Below are 24,860 nucleotides of genomic sequence, written 5' to 3' on the forward strand. Positions count from 1 at the left end.
GTGTGTGTGTGTTTGCATGCTCGTGCGGTACAGGTTGTTAAAGGAGCCGTTGTTTCCCGGCTGGAGTGGATCCCTAGATGGTGTTTGTGGAACCGGGGTGGCTCTTCCCCAGGAAAATACACACACACACACACACACACACACACACACACACACACACACACACACATACACACTCACTCACACACACACACAGATACACTGTTATTAACAGGACCCGGTCTGTCCCGAACACACACACAGCTCTGTTCTGTTCAGGCTGAGAAAAAAAAAAAAAAAAAAGCCCCAACCACCACCACCACCCACCACCCCCCATTAGCTTCTCTCCTCTCTCTCTCTACACCCTTCCTTTCCTCTCCCCTCCCTCCCTAATGAGACCCATGTGGTGCCACAAGCATTGAGACATCATTGCAACATCACATGCTGCAGTATAGGCAGCGCAGATTGACCAATACGTTTATTGATACCGATAATGACGACTATTTCTGGGAGTCAGACATTTAAACAAATTTCCCAACTCTCACTTGCAAAAAAAAAGAAGAAAGTGTTTGAGCGTTCGTAGACACATAACAGAACCAACACAGCTGCGTCTACTGTACATCCTGTTGTTTTAGCGCGTCACTGTAAACCAACACTCCATCTGCATGAAGAAAGTGTGACCAGAGGCAGGAAATTCAAACAGGGGTACAATGTACATGGTGTCATGCTGTTATGCCGATGTGTTGCACCACTCCCGTAAATATTACTAAAGGTGTCTGTCCTTTTTCCGATCTTGAACATGACATTAAAACGACATTGTCGATCACAAAGATTGTATAATGTTGTTCCTAAAACCTGAAGTATCTTGCTATAGCCAAGTCGTTGGCTATTTGAGATTGGGGGGGATCACAAGAGATGATTTTCTTTTTTAAAAAGAAAAGAAAGAAAGGTCAAAGTCAGTCGCTGACGTGAGTGAGGCTCTGAAACACTGTATCCTACGTTTCCCATATTGCTTCATTACTCAGATTTTCTCAGACGTCAGGAAGTGTCCTCCGAAGGCACAGACGACATTTCACAACAGTTTCCTGAGTGATGGGCAGACAGAACTTCAACATTCCTCTTTAACGTGTATAACCAAACAGTCACTCTTCTTATCTTTCCTATTCACATTGTCAAACCATCAACACAAAAATACCCTTAAAAAAGTCCCACCACACAAGTACACTGTGTACAGATCTTTTCATTATCACATGGTTGGTATCATATCCAAATAACGACCTCCAGATATAAGAATTCATTGTTCTGACTGGGACATTTGTTGTATTCAGAATGGAAATCCCATAATACAAACTAAGTCCCTTTTGGTCACGTTGGATAGACCCACATTCATTGATTAGGTGAAGTTTGGACAGTGGTGATACTCCCCTGCAGAGCTGACCAGAAGGAGAATTCACATCAAGTATGAAATTACCATTGATTAATAAATGACATAATTGGAGCACCAGATAAAGAAAAGAGAACAGACAGGAACAGAGGATGAGATATTGATCTTTTCTACAAGTTGGTAATCTGCCAGGCAATTTGCATGATCCAAACTACTTCCTGTCAGCAGGGCACTTCAAAAGCTAGTAGTAAAAAATGCATGATTTATTAATGCATTAAGTGGTAAAGAATGTTTTGCCTTAAAGAGGCACTGCCCAGCCTAACATAACAACGTATGCTCAGTGTAAACTCGAGGCTGAATGACTCTGACTCACCACAAAGACATAAGATCTGGAGGAAACACTCCACACTTCTCCTTTTGTTGCTCATAGACACTGAACACGGGCATATAAAAAAAGCCCCCCACCCCCAGTATCATTGTCATTTATCTGGAAACCTTGTTCACCTAGCGTTCAATCATTTTGTACATCTTTGTAGCAGTACACCCAACTCTGCTGCAGCTGCACACTGGGACTTCACCCATGTATGAGCCTCCGACCTTCCATTTCACTTCAATTATAAAGTTGACGTGGCTTCCAGTGAGTCAGCATCCCCCTCCCTGATCCCGGATGGAGACTGTCACCTCCTCCAGAGCCTCATTAGGGAGCAGAGAGACTTGTCTCAACATAAAGCAACATAACAGCCTCCCGCTCAGCAGGACAGGCTGACAAACATCCTTAGGAACAAGCGCACACACACACACACACACTCTCGTATGTCCACAACAACTACAGGAGAGAGACAGTTTGACAACCAGTATAGTTTTTAAAGGCCTATTTAATTAACCAGTGTGTCAGACCTTAGTGCCATTTGGCCTCTTAGAGGGTGTGGTTAGCCTGGGTTTACAGATGCATCATACTGAAGAAGGTTTTTCTCTTCTAAACATAATTTGACAATTGTGACTTATGCGTATTGCATTAAAGGGTTAGTTCACCAAAATGACAAAACATGAAAAAACCACATTTCCAAACACCTTGTGGTTTCTGGTTTACAATTTCTGTCTTTTACACGAATGCAGAAGAAATATTCAGATACTTTACTACACAAAATACCAATACAATTAAGTCAGGCATTCAAAGTCCTATGTAAGGAAACATTCAAAGTATCAGTACTTAGTAATGTAGAAAGGTATGCTTGGAAATACATATTCTGATTATTATTGATAATGAATACGGATTCATCAATGTAGAAGCAGCATTTTACTGTTAGTGCTAGAGGTGAAGCTAATTTCAACTGCTGTTACTATAGGTATTTCAGTCTGGTGGTTTCCAAAGATAAGATTCAGATATATCTGGGGTTGAGAGATGACTACTGACAAGAGAAAGAAGAATAAACAGAGTTCTGTATGCAAAAGATTATATTGTATTTCTTGGAGTTTTGTTTCATCCGGTTTTTGGACAAATATTGAATGAAACGTTTGCGTAACTGTTGTTAACTCACAGACCTATGAATCCTGCGTGTTGCATCACTTACAATATCAGATAAATGTGGTAAAGCACATTTCCCTCTGACATGTAGTGAAGTAGAAATATAATGTAACATGGTTTAAAACTGCTTCCCACCACTGTTCTCAAACGTCTTCATTTGAGTGTTTTAAAAGTTCTCATAATGAAACCGACAGTATCTGGATTAGCAAAGACCATTAACAATTTTGGTGACCCCTTGATATCAGATCCTTAAAATTGATTATATATTTATTTTAACCACCCCAAAAAAACTAATCGACATCAACAGATACAAAATCTAAACTAATGTTGGTGGACTGGCCCTTTCATTTAAATATACAGCCATTTTTCAAGACAAAAAAAAAATCAAAAATGTAATGTTTCCCCTCAACAAGCAGAGTGAAAGAGCCTCTAAAATCGTATTTTAACCATCACCAGACATAAAGCTCTTCACAAATATGTTTTTCTTCTGTTTTCTTTGTAATTCAAACATGAAAACTACACAAAAAGCTGCCACTGAAAGTCAAAAGACACCAACCGCACCATTTACAAAACCTACGAGTCACCTTCTGAGCTCAGAGCGAAACCACAACATTCATAACACTCAGATGTCAAACGGTGCACGTTCAGCACAGAGAAAAGCTGAGGATAAGAGAAGAGGGCAGAAGATGAAATAACTGAATTATAGCGAAAAAAAACCAAACCTTAATGGAAATAGAGCAAGAATGGAGAAAGAGAAACACAAAACTCAACTCTACCGTCCTCTCCTCTGGTTTCAGTTAAGCTGAGACAGACAGACGAAGCGTTGCTACATCAGCGCGGGCAGCTGGAGACTGTGTGTGTGTGTGTGTGAATATGTGAGCGTCAGTGAAAAACTGTATCACCTCCCCTCCTCTCTCTCTCTCTCTCTCTCTCTCTGTCTGCCCAGTGGAGCTCTCAGTTCTGCTTTGCTTGTCAAATCCCTGCAGGATGTGTGTGTGTGTGTGTGTGTGTGTGTGTGTGTGTGTGTGTGTGTCAACATACACCACTTCCTGTGCTGTAAAACTGAAACAGAGGAAGGGGAGGAGCCACGGCTGGAACTTCCTTCCCTCACAACTTAGAATATAAATGATCATTGTATCAGAAAATCTATAAAGAGAGACATGTATGCGTGTGGGTGTGTGTGTGTGTGTGAGACAGCGAGAGAGAGAGAGACAGAGAGAGACCTTCAAAGCACTGTGAGTTAAGGGTTAAGACTTGGATTAAAGGCTACATTTAGGATTAAGTTTAGGTTAGGGTCCCTTTTACGTCCAAGGGTCCGCACATGGACGTAATAATGTATAATGTATGTCATTTCCCAGCTTGGGATCTATCTATCTATCTATCTATCTATCTATCTATCTATCTATCTATCTATCTATCTATCTATCTATCTATCTATCTATCTATCTATCTATCTATCTATCTATCTATCTATCTATCTATCTATCTATAGAACAACGTGTGTGTGTGTGTGCGTGTGTGTGTTTGTGACTCACCTTGTCCATTTCTGAGTCAATTTCCATGGAGCGAGGTCTGAGCTTGATGGGCTGGTCTTTGAAGATGTCGCCAAAGCCAAACCCTCGGACCTACAGGGTGGATAAAACATTAACTTGTAACTCAAAGTGATATTTAAAAGGAACAATCCATTAAAAACCTTGTTTTGAACATCAAACCATCATTGTCTATAGGTTTAAAGGACCAGTGTGAAGGATTCACTGGCATCAGTGAGGTTGCATGAAGTAACCACATGAACAGCCCTTCCCTCACACTTCCTTTTACAAACATGTCAGAGCACCTACGGTGGCCATTTGTCCATTTTGGGCTACTGTAGAAACAAACATGGCCGTGCAACATATTGGACCCTGCTGCTGCCCTGATTCTTATGAATAATATAATATGATTAAAAGGTAGCTCTGAAACTTTGTGTCTTGATTCACAAAGTTGGCATGTGGCTGGAGTTAGCTTGAATTAATAGCTGTTTTATTTAATTCAAAGCGAATCAAACAGTCATAACTGTTGTCGTTTTCTAAGCTGACTAACACTCGGACTCAGGGACGATGGGAACAAGAACACATTCAACAGCAACTGGGATTTACTGAGAGACACAATATGACAAACACCCAACATTCCTTGTACCTACGGCCTGGAGGCACAGGCTTCTTATAGTCTGAATCTGGTCTGATAAGACAAGGTACAGTTCAGTTCTTAGGAGTCCTTGACCTGGAACATGCTCTTCGCTCAATCTAATCTAGTTGTTCTCACTGGGCTGGTGTCCATGATGTCTTCAAACAAGACTGTCTTGTAGTTTTCACACAAATAGTCCACAACACAACTTGGAAAATATACATACTGGATATTTGTATTAATAGAGCATCTCAGACCACAACTGTAACCAAATCCACTTCTCTGTTTTCTGGCTTCCGCTTCAGGCTCCATTTGTGACTGTTCTGTAAGTTCTGACCCTAACCCTACATGAACTGTTTCTGCAGTGGACTGTTCAGTAGGGGGCAGCACAAATCAATTGTAATTTGCATCTGTATGCAGATGACTCAATCATATATACATCTGCTCCCTCAATAGAATAACTTCAGACTGCATTTCAGTCATTATAAAGAGAGTTTAAGGGTCACATTTTTTTTTACATCCGATGGTATTGATTGAAAGGGTGTCCTCCTATAAGTATTTGGACTGGAATTATGGATTGATGAAAAGCTCTCATTTAATATACATAACCTAGTCAAGAAACTCAAATTGGCTTTTATTTTAGAAATAAATCATGTTTCACTCTTCTCCAAATCATCACTGCATTCTGATTTTGTTGGCTGGACATCACTGACCATTCGTAGACAACAGCACTGGTTCGTATCTACAAAGCTCTGTTGGGTAAACTCCCAAAATACCTCAGTACCCTTCTCTCTGTCAGCTCTAGTAGCTACCATCTGCGTACATCTAAGTGGTTGCTCTTGAGTGTTCCTCGGGCCAGGACAGACCTTGGCAAAACATAATTTTCCTGCAATGCACCATGGTCCTGGAATAATTTACTTAAACTAAGAACATTTATATCCATAAATGATATTAAGAGCATCATCATAAATAATTCAGCGAGGGAGGAATGTCATTTTTCTCTTGGAGTGGCCACTGTGTCTGTGTAGCTGACATTTTGTTTTGTTATTTATTATATATCTTTTATGTGCTGATTTGATATGGCTGCTGCCGTGGCCCAGTCTCCCTTGCAAAAGAGATTTCTGATCTCAATGGGACTTCTTGGTAAAATAAAGGTAAATAAATAATATATAAACTGGAAACACAACAGTAACATACCGGTATAACACCTTTTAAGATGATATGGCAAAGAATATTTTTGTACATACAGCAAATCTGGAGCATCAGCTTTTATTTGCAGTCATGTTTCCAGCCAGCTGACAAATGTAAGTCTCATTTTGTCCTTTGATTTTGGTCTCCAGTCATCCCTGAGGGAAATATTGGACTTCTAAATGCTATTTAAAAACTGTATTAGGAAAACTTTGAACATATAAATGGGAGCACTTGGTGATGTCAATGCTTTATTTTTCTTGTAAAACTAAGATACTGTTGAAATCCACAAGGAGTAACAGATTAAAATCTAGAGATCATCAATTTGTAAAGGCCACACACAATGATATGTGAGCCTCAGCACTCACAGCTGTGAGCACATATGACTGGATGATTCATAACCTCTGTCTCACACCAGAGAGGTTTGTTTTTTTCATTTTTTTGCTGAAAGGACAGCGTCCTCTTCCTGTTTTTGTGCAACTAAGGAACTGAGCTGGACCTTTTCCCACAGCATCTGATGCTGCGTGATCACACCTTAGGAATAAATATTCAACTTTTAAAGACCAGATCGTTGTTTTGTTAGATGCAAGAGTAGAACAGTGGGAATGAATGAAGAGGATGAGGTGTGTGAAGACATTATACTGTAGCATCATGTATTAACATTATGTCTTGTTACCTTTTGATTAGATCTGGTTACCTTCTTGGGCTGGATTTCTCCAGACCCCGTTTCTGAGCGACTGTCTCCCCCATCACTTTCACTGCCTGGGCTATCCTTACCTACACACACACACACACACACAAAACAACTGCATATTAGTTTGTTTAAAACTAGAGTAGATTCAGAAGAACAGAAGTTTTGATTTGTTTTATTATTTGCGTGTCTATGAAAATCCGTATATCAACATCAATGAGAGCCATAGCTACTTGTGGTCTTCATTTAAATGTGGACGGTTTCCCATGATCTGATTGGCTGAGACTCACTGGTGCGGTTGCTGCGGAGGTCCTCCTGCGAGGTGGGCGTGTCCACAGAGGGCGTGTCGGACTCGGCCTGGACATCTCTGGTGAAATTGGAGGGAAACATTCCCGTCTTCCCATTAAGAACCCCCTCCCACCAGCCCTCCTCCACCTGAACACACACCAACACACAGGGAAATCATGTTTACACAAAGAACCACACTTTACATACAGATATACACACTCTGACCCCAAAACCAGTGATACAAAAAGCTTCACGTCTACTGAATACAGGGTTATTTTTTAGGTTAAACCAGCCCTTAGGGGAAAGCCAGGTGACTTAGAGGCAACTGAAGCTATAATATGAGCACAAATATAAGTGGGTTGTCAAGAACTGAAAATAACCTTGCCCTGAATTTTTTTCTTCTGTTGTTTATATCTTGTTTTCATTTCAATCCATGATCTGAAAACTCATTATTTCTATAATAACCAATAACCAAAACTGTTGATACCAGGGATATAACTATAGAATTAAAACAAATACAAAGAGATAGTCAATCAATAGGACAAGAATATTAAATTAAAAAGAATACATATTTAAGAATATATTTAGTACTAACACTGTAAAATACTATGTAGTTTCACAGTCTTCTTATCTGATCATATAACATTTTAAAAAATGTACACAAAGATATAAACATATCAGTGTCCTCTAGTGGACGTGCTGCGTGATGCCAGTTCCAATTTGATGATTTGAGGATGATTTTTATACACTGGACCTAAAGGTGTGTGTGTGTGTCTGTGTGTGTTTGTGTGTGACTGACGGGTCCATTTTGAGTGGGATCGGTCTTACCTCTGCTATGATCTCAATGACATCTCCTATTTTCAACTCTAGTTCATCTTCATGCTGAGGCACGTAGCTGAAAGCAGCTTTACACCTTCGCTTACGGATTTGATCTCCTCCTGCACACACACACGCACACATACACACACACACACACACACACACACACACACACACACACACACACACACACACACACACACACACACACACACACACACACACACAAACACACACAACAAGAGCACTTAGAAACATATTTATGTCTTACATGTGACACATTTAGCTCACACACTTCCCGATGATCCATGACTTCACAGTGAGTGAGCAGGTGCTCGCTGACATATTAAAAGCCCTCATGGCTGAAGCGTGCTGACCTTTGACCTTTTGATTGGAGGACCGTGTCACCAGCGCTGACATCAAACTGCCTGGCGCGGCCCTTGCAGTTGTTTGTCTTACACCCATTATCCTGCTCATTACTCTTGACTCATTCCACAGCAGCTAGAGGCCTGAGACACACCACTCTGCACTTTCTTCTTTGTCCACCAGGTGTCAGTCTTCTTCATCTTAATTTTTAAGGCATAGCTTATGTATATGCTGCCATATGGGGTTATGTACAAGGAGGATGGATAAGAAACGCAGTATTAAGCTCTGGTTCTTGACTCTAACTATAATGAATCATATTTTGTGCATTAAATAACAGAACTGAGTCTCATATGATATCATGTCAATAAATAGCTACAAATCTTCTTAAAAATAATATAGTTAACAGGCTCTTAGATACACCTGGGTCCCCCAGCTCCCTAGAAGAAGTTAGTGTTGATACTCTGTGTCATATGAGGTTGTTTTGTATCTTTTTGTCTTTGTCTATGACTCTATTTTATTGATGTTGTGTCTCTGATCATTTTGGGGGTCTTTGTGGTTGTTTTATGTCTCTCTGTGCTGATTTTGCATCACCATGTAGTTGTTGTAGTATTTATATAGCACATTTCATACCAAGGCAACTCAATGTGCTTTACATAAAGACAAAACATTTTTTTTTAAAGAACAGCATGAAACAGCATAAAAACAAAAAGAAAAAACACAGAGTTAAAAAACAGGAGCAAAGAAGAATAAAAAAGTAAAATAAAAGAAAATAGGTTAAGTTTAAAGTTCTTAAAAAGAGCTCAGCCATATGAAAAGAGAAATGTTTTTAACCTGGATTTAAAAGTGCTTACAGTTGGGGCTGATCTCAGTGTAGTTCTGTTGTGTCTCTTTGTAGCCATTCAGTCACGTTGTTGTCATTTTGCATCTCCTTGCAATCGACCGAATGACTTCCCATCCAGACACGCTAACAGTCACTTATCCCATGCCGCTCCTTTGACCCCACCCCTGAGCACGTGTGTATCGTTAGTGTGTAGTATGTGTAAAACAAGTATGTGCAAGGGTGAGGAATGCTTGACCCCAATCCTTCCTCACACTAATAGGATCTATGTTTGAACCTGAAGACTTAAAGCTGCCTATAATGACCATGATGTGTGATGTATGACTATGTGTCCAACTGTCCATGTATGAGAGCCGTGTACCTTTCCTTCCAGGCCGTACGCCGGGGTCGGACACGGGGCTGGCCCTGCCATTTGCGAGGTCAGACCTGATCAAGCTGGTCTGTCCTCCATCCCTCTTCGCCTCTTTCTTTATCTCCTAGAGAAACAGGAGGAGGAGATTATTAGAGGAGAAGAGGAAGGGTGTTGGGAAAAGTTGGGATGACAGGTTCAGGCGATGAAATGCAGGCAAAGTGAGATTGAAGGGACATTAGTAAAACCAGGTGTGTATGAGCCTGTTCATGATCTTTGTAGTTGACAGTTTCTTTGTCAGTGTCGTGTTACACACTCATTGTTTCTGCTATCACCCACTTTCAGTCACACACTCTGGGAGCTGAGCTGTTAGTGTCACAACAATTGCCGTTCCCAGAAAAAATGGCTTCAATATGTCCGACACAGTGATGTTCACCAATGTTATGAATCAGCGGCAGAGAGGACACGCTGAGTTCAGGTGTCAGTATCTTCAATCATACTGAAGTAGAAGGACAAGTTAAACACATAAAATCTTTATTGGACATTCATCACTCTATAAAACATCTGTGCTCTACCAACTGTCCTGTGTATCAACGCCCAGCAGCTGTGACCTGAGCTCAAGGTGATGATCACAAACCACAGTGTGTGAATACTTATTCTGTCCTTAATGATCTCTGAGGCTTGAAGCAATAGTTCAACATTTTGGCAAATAGGCCCATTGCCATAATCCCTATAGTTTTAGGAGTACTGTAGGTTCGTTACTTTTAATTGCGGGTGCAAGCTGTTTTTAGAACGGCGGAGCAGAGCCGCGAGCTGCTCAGAGCTACGCTACGGAGGCTAATGGGATTTCTTGGTTTTCCTCATTAAATACACAATCCAACAACTCCAAAACACTCTGGTGGACAAGTTGTGACCTGCACATTCACCACACTATGAGATAATAACGCAACGTTATGAGACGGAGTTGTTTTCGAGGCAAATGCAGAGACTGCTTGCCAAAAAATTGCCCCCGACGGGAACGCGCATCTGTGGTTTTGCATGAATTTACCTCGTTTTGGAGTTGTTGGATTGTGTATTTGATGAGTTTGATGAGGGAAACCAAGAAATCCCATTAGCCTCCGTAGTGTAGCTCTGAGCAGCTTGCGGCTCTGCTCCACCGTTCTAAAAATAGCTTGCACCGACAATTAAAGGTAACAAACCTACTGCTATGACTATAGGGATTATGACAATGGGCCAAATTGCCAAAATGTTGAACTATCAACATCCATCCACACTCATCCATTCACAACACCATAACACCTTAACATTCCACTGTAATGTCAATGTGAATTTAAAAATAAAAATATCGACTTCCTTTTAATATAAGATCACTCATAAGTGAATCCTTCATAAGCTAATATGAGGCCCTCAAAGACAAATTGTACAGATTAGATCAGTATCCTCTGAGTATTTTTGTTGCTTCCTCCGCAGCTCAGCAACGTCTTGTCTAACTCAGACTCAAATAACCTTTTCAACATAAAGTGTGTATTATATTGAGATAGACTCGAACAATGGAACCCGTCTTTAGACACTAGTTGTAGCAAAATAGAATAATTATCCAGATAAGGTCTGCGGATGAGTACGGGGCTATAGTCCTCGCTGCAGTGGCCCTGGTTTGATTCCACCAGCAGCCCTTTGCCGCATGTCATTTCCTCTCTCTCTGTCCCCCCATTTCCTGTCTCTCTACAGCTATCCTATCAGTTAAAGGTTAAAGGCCCCCCCCCCACCAAAAAAAGAAAAAAAAAAGATAAAGTTATGAGCTTATGTATAATGCAATAAACTTGTTCATAAATGCAAATCATGCAAATGTGTTTATCAGCCCTGTGCAGAGCTGCAGATGCTGCTGTCTGTATCCCAGATGACCCTGGTTGTTTACCTGCATACGACCAGCAACGAGCTCCTGAACCTTTGTGTGCACAACACAAACACACAGACCTCAAACAGGCAACCTCACAGCTGCAACTTCTCCCTCCGCTAACTAACTCTCAGTCCCCATGACTTTCAGTTGGATGAAAGAATCACAAGACAGCATGCGAAACTGATCAGGAGAAGCTGGGAGAGACAGGCAGGCAGACAAACACACCGAGCGACAGAAGAATCAACAACCAGGCAGATGGGGAGGAGGGGGGGACAACAGACGGGGAGACACACACACACATTGAGACGTTCGCACACAGAGTCGCAGAAAAACTAGACATGACGGTTCGCATCTCCCCACCACATTCATCATGACGCTGTTTCATAAGCCCTGGCCCTGTGGCGAACGCAGCTCAGTGAAGCAGACGGGCCCGGGTACACTGACTCACAGAATCTAGTCCCTCAAACACACACACTTACACACACACTCTAGTTGTGTATGGCCTGGTGTGGCGTGAAAGCTATAATGAGCCACGGAGATCCAAAAATATAGCAACGAGAAGAGACGTTTCCTAGACAACAACTCATTTGAGGCTAAGAGCCATTTTAGGAGCGATACAAAGAAAGAAAGGATGGACACTGGACATGAAGCTGGAGTAAAAGTGTGATCCTGATATAAACTGGCGTGAATTACAAACTCATTCAGCACAAAAGAGTCCAAGGCCTGGAATCAGATTTGGGGTAAGTGCAGTCATCTGCCTACAGGAGGTGGCAGATTCAAATGTAAGACAATGTTTCCCAACCTTTTCCAACCCATTTAGTATGAAGACATTTAAAATCACTGTCTATATTTTTCTTTTTTTCACCACAATGATTTGTGAGCTCTCCTCTGCTGCCCTCCAGGTGACCCCGCCCCACAGCTTGGGAACCACTGACCTAAGCCTCCTACTGTGGAGGATTTAGGTTTATTTTGCTCTCTGGGTCCCCCTACAGTTGTGGAGTGTAATTCCCTTCTACAGTACTGCTGTGAATACAAGTTACATTAAGAATCCCACTCACAGACAGTGATATATGAGCATTTGCTGACAAGCTGAAGCCTACATAACCGGCAAAGGCAACAAAGCCCACGTAAACGGCAAACACATCACTTTCTTGTCCAGCAAAAAAGATGCCCAGTTCTGTGCATCCTGTCTTTTCTCTGAGCTCTTGCCAACAAGTAAAAACCAGTCCAAGACTGAAGCTTGCCCAGTCCCTCAGCTACCCTCTTCTCTTCTTCTCTTCCTGCCACAACATCCTCTTTGAACGCTTTGCTACCTCTGCTATGACTAATATACTGAGACCAGGCGAGCTTCTTATAACTGGGCCAGAGGTCTTAATGTGTTGTCATTAAGTGGCACATGAAGTTACATGGCTGGTCAGGCACATTGTGTCAATGGCAGGAGCCATTCTCCCTGTTACAAGTCAATGACACATCAACAGTATTGGGCATGTTACTTTAAAAAAATAGTTATAGTTACTTGTTACTTTCCCAGTTAGTAACTGAAATACTACATTTTTAAAAATAACTAATTACCAGAAAAAGTAACCATTATGTTATTTTTTTTAATAAAGTATTCAGTATTCCTCTGCACAGTTGCAGAGCATGTCACTGACGTCTTTTCTGTTTCAACTCCGTATTCGTACTGAGTGAGTTGGTGAGTTCCAGATGGCTTGTTGATGGACCCAAAAAAATGTGTATATACCGTACACTTTAACAGGTGTATTAATTTGTGACGGAACTTCTTGAGTCAAGTAACGGCGAGTAATGGCACATTTTATTGTCCATAACGGTAACAGCGTTATAACGGGGGAAACAGTAACTTTTTAGATTACTTGTTACTGAAAAAAGTAGCGCCATTAGTAACGCCATTGTTTTATAATGCCGTTATTCCAGTCACTGCACATCAAACGCTTGAGCACTCGTCCTTGCCTACATAGCGTCACCCCGCTCCGCATCCTGCTAGAGGTTGTTCTGTCTTTTTGTTTTGTTGAGAGAAAGGAGTAACAAATAATGTATCTATTAATGTAACTGAAATAAAGTAATCAGAACAGTACTACTTTTAAAAGGAGTAATCAATACTTTTCCAGAGTAATTTCCCCTACACTGCTTCTAGATCCTTGTTTTTCAGCATGCATAATCAAATTAATATGTATTTGAGGCGAAATCTTTCTTCTTGTACGTGTGAATTTAAGACTATAGGCTATGTTTACTTGAGTAATGATTTGCATAATCTCCCCGGGACTTTAGGCCCCGGTGGAAACGCAGACAACAATGGGCCACAGGAACCTTTTAGTTCCTGAAAATAACGTTCTAGGAATTAACAAAGACACACAAAATGATGCAAAATGTCCACAAAGAGGCGCAAAATGACCACTAAGAGATGCAAACTTAAGGAGACACAAAATGACTATAATCTATCCATCTATCCATCTATCTATCTATTTATCTATCTGCAATAAAGTTTTATTACTTCTGTCCACTGAAGTCACCTTTTCTCGACCTTTGCTGTTTGCAGTGTGTTAAGTAGGCTAATGCGGCACTAATGTAAAAGCAGGAAAGCAGTCATTGATTCGGCAGTGCAGAGTGCAGAAGCTCTGACTCTATACACTGTTCTGCACTCTATATACTGCACAAACAAGATATAGACACACTTAGATTCATTCAGAAACTCACACACAGACAAAAAGAACAACACAACACTTTGAGCTCGGAGACTCCACACTGCACAGACCAACCTACACAAAAACCCACAGAAGTATTCGCTAGCCTCGAGCTTCCTCTTTCACATGAGTAGAGGCGGTGTTTACTAGCTGTTTGCCTTTTTGTTTCATGTAAAAAGACACCACATTAATTCTGAAGACATGGAAATATAAAATACGTACTCAGTCTGCATGTTTACAAGACTAATATACATGATTTTGGAGCCAGAGACGGATGGTTGTGTGGTTTTACAGAGGGGGGAAAAAAAGACAACTGCTCGGTTCTTGGAGGCCTTTGTTACTACTTGGATTGCATTCATGCTGCAATTCCTCCTGTGGGGATATGGAGGTAACGCAGAGTTAAAGGAAACCCAGCTGAAATGAGGGGAGGAAGACAACGTGATTCATCATATCTGAACAGGAAACACCTGCATTATGTACACAGCACAGCGTGTTTGTCTGCGCGCTGTGTACAAGCCCGACAGCGAGTGCTGTAGTTTACACTGCACTGCTTTAATGCTAAACATCGCTCTGCTCGGCCCCTCTCGCCAGACCTCTGACCTCTTTTTTTCTTTTTTCTCTCTCTTCCCTCATCACAGACAATGCAAAACACACTGCAATGCAGCAGCTCACGTCTCCTGTGTAGGACATATTAGTCCTGATGGCATTGTAAAAAAAGAATAAAAAAGAAATGCAACTCAATGGCATAGAGAGAAAACAAGAAGAGGGAAATAGAGTGACCTTATGCTTATAAAAAAAACACACAAAAAATTGTGAAATACGGAAGCACAGTGGTGCAAAGATATAATTCCCTTCTTCTCATAAGCACAGTCCTTATTGCACAACATTTTTCACGGTCACTAATATAGTAAGAAACCACTTAGGGAAGCTGATAGGGCATTACCACTGTTTTTTATTTGGATTTTTTTATCGTTTTGAAAAGAATTGCTGGTTTCATGTTCTCAGATGTGAAAGTATCCTTGTGTTTTGGACATTTTTGCAGTATTTTCTAACATTTTACAGACTAAACACTGACTGTTATCACCATGAAAATAACTGTAAGTTGCAGCCTTATCTTAAATGTAAAGGGAAGTTGTTTTATGACTAAGCTCAAATAAAGAATACATTTGCTAATTCAAGCAGCTTTTCAGAGAAAATGCAACGACTTCGCTTCTCAGACAGGGACTAGCGGCAAATCTAGTTGCTCCTTTGAACCGTGAAGAAAGAATGCTGACCTTGACTCGCGGAGCATTTAATGTCATATCAGAGCATGTGAAGCTGATTTGCAATACCTGTTTGTCTAATTCACAGAGGTCAGATGACTACGAGCAGCAGTCCCCACAAACAGGATGTCCTCCACCTCGGCTCACAATATGGCTCTGTAGGGACATTCAGGAGGAACTCGCTCACATCTCGACTTTTTTTCTCGGAAGTGCAGTCACAGAGTCATCTTAAACGGCTTATATATGAGTATTTTTAGAATGTATTAATCATTTAAGTCACTTTCTAAGTAGAAACACTGGTCGGACATGTGAGGATTTGTTGTTTATTGAGCAGTCTTTCATTGCAAACTGGCTATCTTTTGGTTTTGCACTGCAGCAAAGCAACTTCACTTGATGTAAATGTGAGATTTAGGAGATTGTAAAGGGATTTTTCTATTATTTTTTATAACGTTTTGAATTAATTTAAGTACTCAGCAGGATAAATGATTATAAGAATAATTAGCTACAGCCCTGACACTGCCAATACTTCTAAGTTGGTGGGTTTAACACTTTGTCTGTGTGGTTATTCACACGAAACTGAACATTTCCCTTGCAACTGTGTTTTTTTTTTAGATTAGCTAATTGGTTGGATGATTGCTTTTGATAAATTACCCAACCAAATTCACCATCAGAATCAGCAGTGTGTTCACCCGACTTCCCCCCCAGCCAGGACCGACCAAAATGCATCTTTTCTTTTAGAGAATGTTAATTCATTGACCTCCACTAAAACAGCCAGGCACCGCTGAGGGGGAGCTGCTCACATACCATCACTTCCTGTCGCCTTTTTTATCTTGTCTGTCCTCACCTCTCACTTCCCACAAATGCATGCACACAGACACACACACACACACACACATTAATCAGCACTGCAAAGCTTGATGTCACTGATTCCCATAACTGCAGTCTTGTGACATACCAGTTTGGTATTACTGCATTACTCACAGTCTCCCTCTGTTTCTTTCTCACACACAAATTCACACAGACACATACACACACACACACAGCCTTCATGGGCCCATTGTTCGGCTCTCTGACAGTGAATGAGAGCTGTGACATTCAGTCAGCACAAATAAACCACCTGACAACAGATGGACTTCTTTTGTTTAGCACTCAGCCGCCCTTGGCTTGTAACACTTTTCTACTTCCCCTGATGGAACAGTGAACAGGATACTTCCCTCTTCTCATCAAAGCAGACACATTATATTGTTGCTGTATATATCAAAGGCGTCGACTGACTCTGCTCCGCCCTGAAACGAACCTAAACGATTTACGTTACTCCGAGGGTTGGGTTGCGCGAGCTGCTCTTAATTACATTTAAAGTAGTCAGTAAAATCCTTTCAAATCAGTGTTATGTCTGAGAAATGATTGGCTTTTATTCTAGTTGCCTTCTCTGGTTGCATCACAGATCATGTTGCATTGATTTTGGCAGACTAAAACAGTGTAGCTGTACCCTTCACATTCTTGTCTGGTCTGATCTGGGGTCTGTTTGGCGTATTGTAAATGTGTGGGGATTCAGAAACACAGCTACAACTCATTAGTCTTCCCTCCAGCTTTCACATCAAGCAGTGGTTGATAACATCTGGCCGCCCCCACGAAGGGGTCAAAGCAGCCCGGGTCGAAGTTCAACCTATTTGAACTTTTGGTGCGCGCTAATGTGAATGCTCCATAACACATAATCCATCAGTCTACTTAAAACATGTTGCATGTGGTACCATTGAATAGTATGTGAACAACGCAACTGATACATAACAGCATGTAAAGGCTGTTCACTTACATACAGTATTTCGCAAGTTGCAAATAAGCTGATATTGAACATTATCTGCACAATGCTCCCACGCAACACATTTATGGTCCTGTTTACTCAGAACACATGGCCGTGGGGAGCAGATAGTGATCTGGTTGAGAATTGATTGTGTTGATGAAAAAACCACAATCTTTCCCCGATCTTGAAAACATAGATTGTGTTAGACTTGGGGTCTAACCAGTCTTATCCAGCACCAGAAGCAGCAGGGGACACAATATATCAACAGAGCGATGTGCTGCTCTGCATGGAGCCAGAGCATTAAAAAACCATTTAAGACCTTTAAAGGCGCCCACGCCCACGGAAACTGTTCAATATCTGGTTAAAAGTGTGTGTCATATAGAAAATGTTGTGTGGTTTATCTTCTTGTCACAGCAGTATTTTTCTTTGGTACTGCATTTATTCTCAACCGCTACTACTGTATTCCCACGCACTAGTGCCCTTACAGTGTACCACTGTGTTACACTGCAACCAAAAGTTAGTTGAGTGAATAAGGAAGAGCTAGATGTAGTTTTGCTCTTGGTCACACCTAATATGCTGACTACATGACTACCCCAATAAGTCAAACTAACACTAACAAGTGTTAGTTTGAGTGTTTTTCAAGTGTTTTTCCTACCACAGCCTGGAGTCTCAGTGTGGACACTGGTCCATTGTGACAGAGCCGTGTACACCCACCAATCACCTTCCTAACAATTCTGGTGCAGTTCATAAATTTAACACTTTGCTTCCGTCACCACATCGTCCTTGAAACACCTTACTGAGGCATTTTATGTTGGTTTTTTGACTAATTCATCACCTATTTGTCATATTTTGCCTTCAGCATCATTTCCCTGGTTTGTTACAGTTTGAAAATGGCATGACATGTTTCATTTGGTGTCAATGGGGAGATGACAGAATAAAATTGGGGCACCACTGACTTAATCACCTGCAGCTTTAATCGGCGGGTTTCTCTCTGCCCTCGCAATAACCTCATCCTCACCTTAATCTAATATCAAACACTGAACTCAAAATTCAACCACAATACAATCTAATTTCTTAGTCTGATTTGATTTGATCCTTAAACTCTGTCTCACCTTATAAAACAATACTAAAACTAAAATAGAGCAAGAAAACACACCGAGACCCAAAAAGCGAGCCAGTGCCGCAGTGACAGGCTGTTAGCTGAATGTTTACTTTGCTGCTGTGCAGAACCTCCTGTGGGTTTATGAAGCGTGTGAGAGAGTGAGAATGCTGAGAGAGAATGGGGTGGGGGCTGGGGAGGGGGATGGTTGTGTGTGGGGTCTGTGATTACTCACCCTGACAAAGTTATCCGGGAAGAGCCCCCTTCGTCCACCCAGCTCTCCCTCCCACCATCCTCCATCGTCCCGCCGTATGTTCACGATGATGTCACCCACCGTCAGGCTCAACTCATCGTCCTGCTGAGCCTCATAGTCGAACTCCACCACGGCCTCCACTGCACACAGAGGTGAGGAGACACAGAGAGAGGAGGAGGAGAGAGACGGGGTTAGTGTGTCACAACAGGATAAAAGGTCAAATAGCGCTGTGGTTTCCTCTTTGTTCCAAATTAACTCTGTGGTTTTCATTTTGATCATCATGCATAGTTTTACTTTTTTGACTCAAACTGGAAGTGAACAGCTGGTGTTAGCGCTGTTTACTCTGGCCGGAATACTGTGACTAGAAAAAAATGTGTTGAATTTCTCTATAGTGCAGCTCTGATTCTGTTGAGTGTTTCATTTTGGCAATTAAAACAGCCAGATTCAAAACTGGCCAGCTTGCAAACATGCATTTAAAGGCTGGAAAGATCCTCAAAGGAGGGTAGCTCAAATGGCAAATTCATTATAATGTAATTTTCCCCATCCAACTGTACAACAATATAGTCATAATAATATAATCACCATGCTGCAGCTTGGAGATTTGCTCTTAAACAGGAAGACTGTTTTCACTCTCCAATCAAAGGTGCCAAGAGAGTTTCTTGTACACAAATTAAAGTTGTGTTTACATTCAGCGGTTCTCATAAAAACACATGGTGTGTTTCCTTGAAGTCTAACAACATGAACACGCTGAATGCATTTCCTTCCTCATAAAACTAGACTCTCCTGCCAAGCAGAACGACAGCACCAGTTTCAGAGATAGCCCCAAAACAAAACATGCTCATGTGTGTCAAGTGATATGACTGCCTGAGACTGTCGAACCCAAAGGTCGCTCGTTCAGCAGTGAATTTGTGACCCATAGTTAAGTTTTCTCTGGTGATGTCTATAGTGGCTGCAGCCATTTGACAGATGCAGTGGTCCATTACTGTACGTGTGGTGCTGTAGGTGCAGTATTTCAGGAAACACTGACCAAACGGCCTGGTTGGTTGTTTAGGTTGGAGGGCTTGTTAGCCCTCTCGTGGGTAAAGTGATTACTGGAGAAAAGGAGCAAATCATGTGATGTTACCGAGTGACAGAATCTGGGATGCTGTTCATTTTCCATTTCCACCCGAGAGTTAAAGGGGATCTATACACTTTACGATATTGTGTAGTCTTATCTGTCATAAACAAGAGTTTAACAAGATTACGCTTGGTGGAAGGCAGAGAGCCTCCATTCACCCTGTAAGTCATTTAACCATCATAATTACTCCTAAAACCTTCTTGGAGCTATGTAAGGTTTGTTACTGCTTCAGAGCCAACGTTAGCATTAGCTGCTGTTAACTCATCAGTCTAGAAGAAACACTCTAGAGTTCAGCATAAAACATGGGTCTTTCATCCACCAAAACCTGGAAAGCCAACGTTAAAGGGGAACAATGCAAGTCAGGTCGCTTTTCCGCTGTTTTGCTAACCCTCCTCCCGGCCATGTGCATTTGTTTACAACTAAGCTGGCGAGAGAGCAATCTATAGCAGTGGACAACGTTATTTATCATATATAATGTTACGATGTGTAGTCTTATCTGTCATAAACAAAGAGATTATGGGTTACGGGGCACATTTATTTTGTGGTGCCACCGAGATGAGAACTGGGATTTCAGCCAAGAGACACTGGGTGGAAGGCAGGGAGCCTCCATTCTCCCTGTAACAAGTAACAAGTCATTTATTTAGCAGCCAAAGCTGTTTAATTAAGGTAAAAATGTAGCAAAGTTAAGGTAACAATCTTGCATATAGTTCCTCTTTAATGTGTATCTCCAACACATCCTTGTTTCTACTCAAGTTAGCATGCCAACCAGCTAGCCTTGGCCCTCCTCATCACTTTCTGGTGACATCTGTATCTTACAATCTGCCCTAAAGACATAGCACTGTTCAGAGGGAGCATTATAACCTCTTGTCTTGTAAAAGCGACATTGACTGAAGCTCTTGTAAATCCACAATCCCAGCAGTCGACAGCAGAGAAAACATAGAGAGAAAAAAATAACCCCTTGTAATTGCTATGATGCAGCTCCTGTTAAGGGCTGTGGCTACATGCATGTGTTCCTCCACAATCATCCTGGGTCATTTCGGGTCCGCTGTTAACATGGAGTGTGATTTACTACAGTCTGGTGTTTTCACGCATCAACACTTTTAATCGATGGGGTATGCACAAAAGTGATGCATACAGCTTGTACTGGCCTTCCTTAACTATTAATCTTTATCATCATCTTTATCAGCCAAGAGTTTTCATCTAAGAATTTGTTCCAACTCTCCACTGAGAAATACATTTAGGTCAACATGAAAACATTCAAGAAACAAGAAGAAGACCACCGCAGAAGGACCACAGCCATAAAGTAATGAGGTTAAATTGTTCTTTCCTTATTTATTAAAAGGGTTCAGTTTGGGCCTGTTTATTCTGACTGAGGTGTTTGTATGGAACATTTTTGTTTTGTCTGCATGGGCCACAAGAGAATGAACCCAGGCCATCATGTTTTCTTTAACCCAACCCGGTTGTTTTTGTTCCTAAAATTAACCAAACATTTACCACACTGTTGTTACATCAAGAAACCAATTGCTTTTTCTCTCACAGTGATATTTCACAGTCGATGTTGCAGGGCGGGGACAGATTTTGTCATCCCGCTGACAGAGCTGCATCAGGTCACAAGATGCTTCAAAGTGTCACTCTAAAGGGCCAGTACAAATGACGTGTTTGGTCATATGATTTTGAGTCATTACATAAAAAACACTTCCTGCAAATTCCACTCGTATTTAACTGCACTTTTCTTTTCTTTTTTTATCTTTCCATCTACTGTCAGTGAACCTGAGTAGCTGTTGAAGATGATGTGCATAAAACTATTCAAGGTTAACGGTGTATTTTGTTGCTTCAAGTCCTTGTCCAAGGTACACGGTATTCAGACAACAGGACTTACACATAATGCTCAGTGCACCAAGGTCTACTGCTGCTGAAGCTTTAGTGTTGTCCCTCACTTACAAGTTGCCTTGGATAAAATCATTTCCGCAATGGACAAAAAATTGAGCGAGAATAAAATCCATCTTGACATTTTGTTAGACAAACTCTTTGATAGGACAGAGTAGGAACCTGCTGTTTGGCTTTGATTCACTGTATGAGATTGAATGTAAAGCAGGAAGTGTTGAGGTTCATTCAGAGGAGCATGACACCGGTTAAAACAGCAGCAAAGACTGAAATTCATCTATAAAGAGAAACCCAGACATTACACCACTATGATTTGGTAGTTTTAGAATCAGTGTGCTCTGTAAATGTGCGTCATGTTGAATTTTTTTTAAAGACACTAGGTAAACACGGAGGAGGTATTCTTTAGCAGCAAACATCACTAACTGCAAATTAAAACTGAAAAATATTAATATACCTAAATTAGTGAAAAAAAAGGCTTTTGTCTGATACAATATTTCCACTATTTGAAAAACTGCACATGAAAGAACAGATGCAAATATGTCCACACCACCACAAACACAAACACCAGGTGCTGAATGTGTCATTTTTCTTAACCCTAACCCTACAGTACACACACACACACACATACACACATGCATTCATATTGGCCGCCAAGCCCCGATCCTTGTCTAAACTGCGTGGGCAGCTAACAGGGGAGTAGGGCGGGGAGGGGGAGTTTCAGGGGTGGGTAACCATGGGAACAACAGCATAAAGGGGTAGCTATGACTCAGACACACTGGCATCCTCCCCAAAACGATCTCCCCCCTCCCACACATACGTACTGCAGAAGATGCACAGAAAGTTACAATTTTGCTCACTGACAGGTAAAGAGCCGCCGTGATAATGAGACCAGTACTTTTATGAAAGCAGTTGTGTTTCAGTTGTGTGTCAGAGTTGCTGAGAGTTTACATCATGGGGAAGTGGGAGGACTACCAGCAGCAGACATAAGGATTACTGTATGCAGGCAGCAGTAGTCTGACTTGGCCCGCTAATCAGATGGAGGAGGATATGAATCTGGCTTGAGATAACTTGAGAGATCAGCTGCAGACAAGGCCGTGACGTGGCGTACATACCATTTTTTTTCTCTTTTCTTTTTTTTTTTGCTCTCACATTTGGTATTTAGTGGGGAAGTGGCAGATAAGCGGAGAGAGAGAGAGAGTGGAAGTGGAAGGTTCTTCAGGGAAGAGAAGTACAGTGAATTAATAGGCTATGGCAGCTTTTCTTGCAAGCCACATTACGGTACATCTGAATGGCGTAACAGGAGGACAAGCACACTGCAGTCCACCCACCCACTCACGTCAGTCAACAACACATAGGCTACACCAGCGAAGAAGATGACAGATTGTGGCTCCTGCACAGAATGCATATCAGTGAGCGCAAAGAAGGGTGCAGTTTAGAAGTGACACAAAGTTAACACCAAATGGGCTGGGAGCTCAGTCTGGCTTAAAGATGCAGAAACAGTGGAAACAGCAATCAGCCTGAAGAATGTACTATGGATTACACTTTGAGAAGCCGCAGCACTCATCAGAAGGAGGAAATTCACAGAGCCTAGTTTAGAAAATGAAACCATATTTGCAAATTTTAAACATTTACATCTTCAGAACAGTGAGTCCAACACAATGTTGGTTTCCAACTTTTCAAGGCATCAGTGCACACAGAATTGTGCAAATCAGTGGTCTGGCTTGCACTGTGACTGGATCTCAGCCCGCAACAGATGACCCTCTCCTGGGTGTATTAGTAGAGAATGTAGAGTGGCATTGCATTCCTTGACCTTGGATGCACCATCACTGCATTGCATGTTTAGATTTTATCATAATGCAGGCAGAATTAAGACAACAAGAATGCTTTTTAAATACCAATAATGGCATGTTTCTTGGCCAGGACCCCCTTGCAAAAGAGATTCTGAATCTCAATGGGATTATTCCTGGTTAAATAAAGGTTAAATAAAAAAAAAATAAAAAAATGTGATCAGATGCCATTATCCAGTTTACGTTCCAGTTTATGTTCTAATGTCGATTGTATGCTAATATCAATGTTAGCATGCGTGAGCTCATTGTTGTGCTTCTGTGGCTCGTTTGGTTACAGTTATATGAATTTGGTAGTATGTTAAAGCAGAAGTAAGTGATATATTTGTGTTAATATAAGTCTTAAATAGTTATATCTTCCGACAGCAATCACTTACATAGAGTGTTTGGACTGAAACACGGGTCTCTCAGTCCCTCTGCTCTGCTCTGAGCCGAAGAGAAAACATTTATCGTATCCTACAGTTTTTATCCAATGAGGAGAGAGAACGGCATGCAGGGCTGTGTGTGCAGCCAAGGAACGCCGTGAATGTGGTGACGTAGCGACGAGGACTGTTATGGTGCGTTCAAGGAAACTCGTATTTTTCCGACCGTGAAGTGGTACCAGTTCGATCTGGTACGAGTTCACGGGTCAGAAGTTACGAGTGGCCGTTATAGTGACTTTCACCGGTAAAACAGGTCGGAAAAACACGAGTGGGCTGCCTGAAACGCTACAAAGTCGTAAGTTGTGACTTGAAGCTGTAATTTACGATTTCAAAAGCCTGCCTGGAACGCAGCATTAGCGAAAACGACCGGACCACTTACTTCTGCTTTAAGTAAAGTCCCTATAAGTTCAGTCCTAAGTGATATTGGTTAAAAAAAAAAGAAGAAAAAAAGTTCAACATCTGACACCTAAAGAGCCTTATCTCTCAGAAGTTGGAGGAGGTCGACTCGTGCTAAAATTGATAGGCTACCTGTTTGACAGTGAGGATTAACAAGTTTGGCCCAAACTAGAAGAGGAAAGTGAAAGTATATTGCCATGAAACTGCCATGAATGTTGTACAACAAAAAGCCAAAAGGCGTAATGTTTGCACGATATCGCTCTTTCCAATCAATAGCCTCTTTTCTAGCTGGCCACTAGCTTACAGGTTCAACAAAGTTCAGTTTATGAAATTAAATTTAAACTCTCCGCATTCACAAGTTATGTTAAACTAACCTTAGCCAGGATTGTTCTGAAAGACATTAACCTGCTATTCTAATCTTTTCATTGTTTGAGTCATTTTTAAATCAACAATGTCAAACATTGAATAGTAACAGCTTCACTGTGAGAATTCATCGCTTTAGTTTGTCTTTTGATTTTAATCTGAATGTAATTTGGTCTCTTGTTTGTATAAAACAAACTATTTTGTTGGCATTATTTTGGGATTCAGCAAAGTGT

The 24,860-nt window shown here is 41.3% G+C and overlaps 1 protein-coding gene across 1 annotated transcript in view; it reads right to left on the bottom strand.

Annotated features, from left to right (window-relative positions):
- sh3kbp1 (SH3-domain kinase binding protein 1) overlaps positions 1 to 24,860 on the bottom strand; it is a 37,441-nt gene that overhangs the window by 9,457 nt on the left and 3,124 nt on the right. Inside the window, exons 2-7 of the mRNA XM_083995120.1 lie at positions 18,584 to 18,741; positions 9,603 to 9,717; positions 8,047 to 8,156; positions 7,221 to 7,365; positions 6,916 to 7,016; positions 4,424 to 4,513 (exon numbers count right to left, since the gene is read on the bottom strand). Of these exons, the coding sequence (XP_083851246.1) occupies positions 4,424 to 4,513; positions 6,916 to 7,016; positions 7,221 to 7,365; positions 8,047 to 8,156; positions 9,603 to 9,717; positions 18,584 to 18,741 (719 nt within the window). The remainder of the gene's footprint in view (positions 1 to 4,423; positions 4,514 to 6,915; positions 7,017 to 7,220; positions 7,366 to 8,046; positions 8,157 to 9,602; positions 9,718 to 18,583; positions 18,742 to 24,860) is intronic.

The sequence above is a fragment of the Trachurus trachurus genome (genome assembly GCF_905171665.1).
Source record: "Trachurus trachurus genome assembly, chromosome: 20".
Taxonomy (NCBI): domain Eukaryota; kingdom Metazoa; phylum Chordata; class Actinopteri; order Carangiformes; family Carangidae; genus Trachurus; species Trachurus trachurus.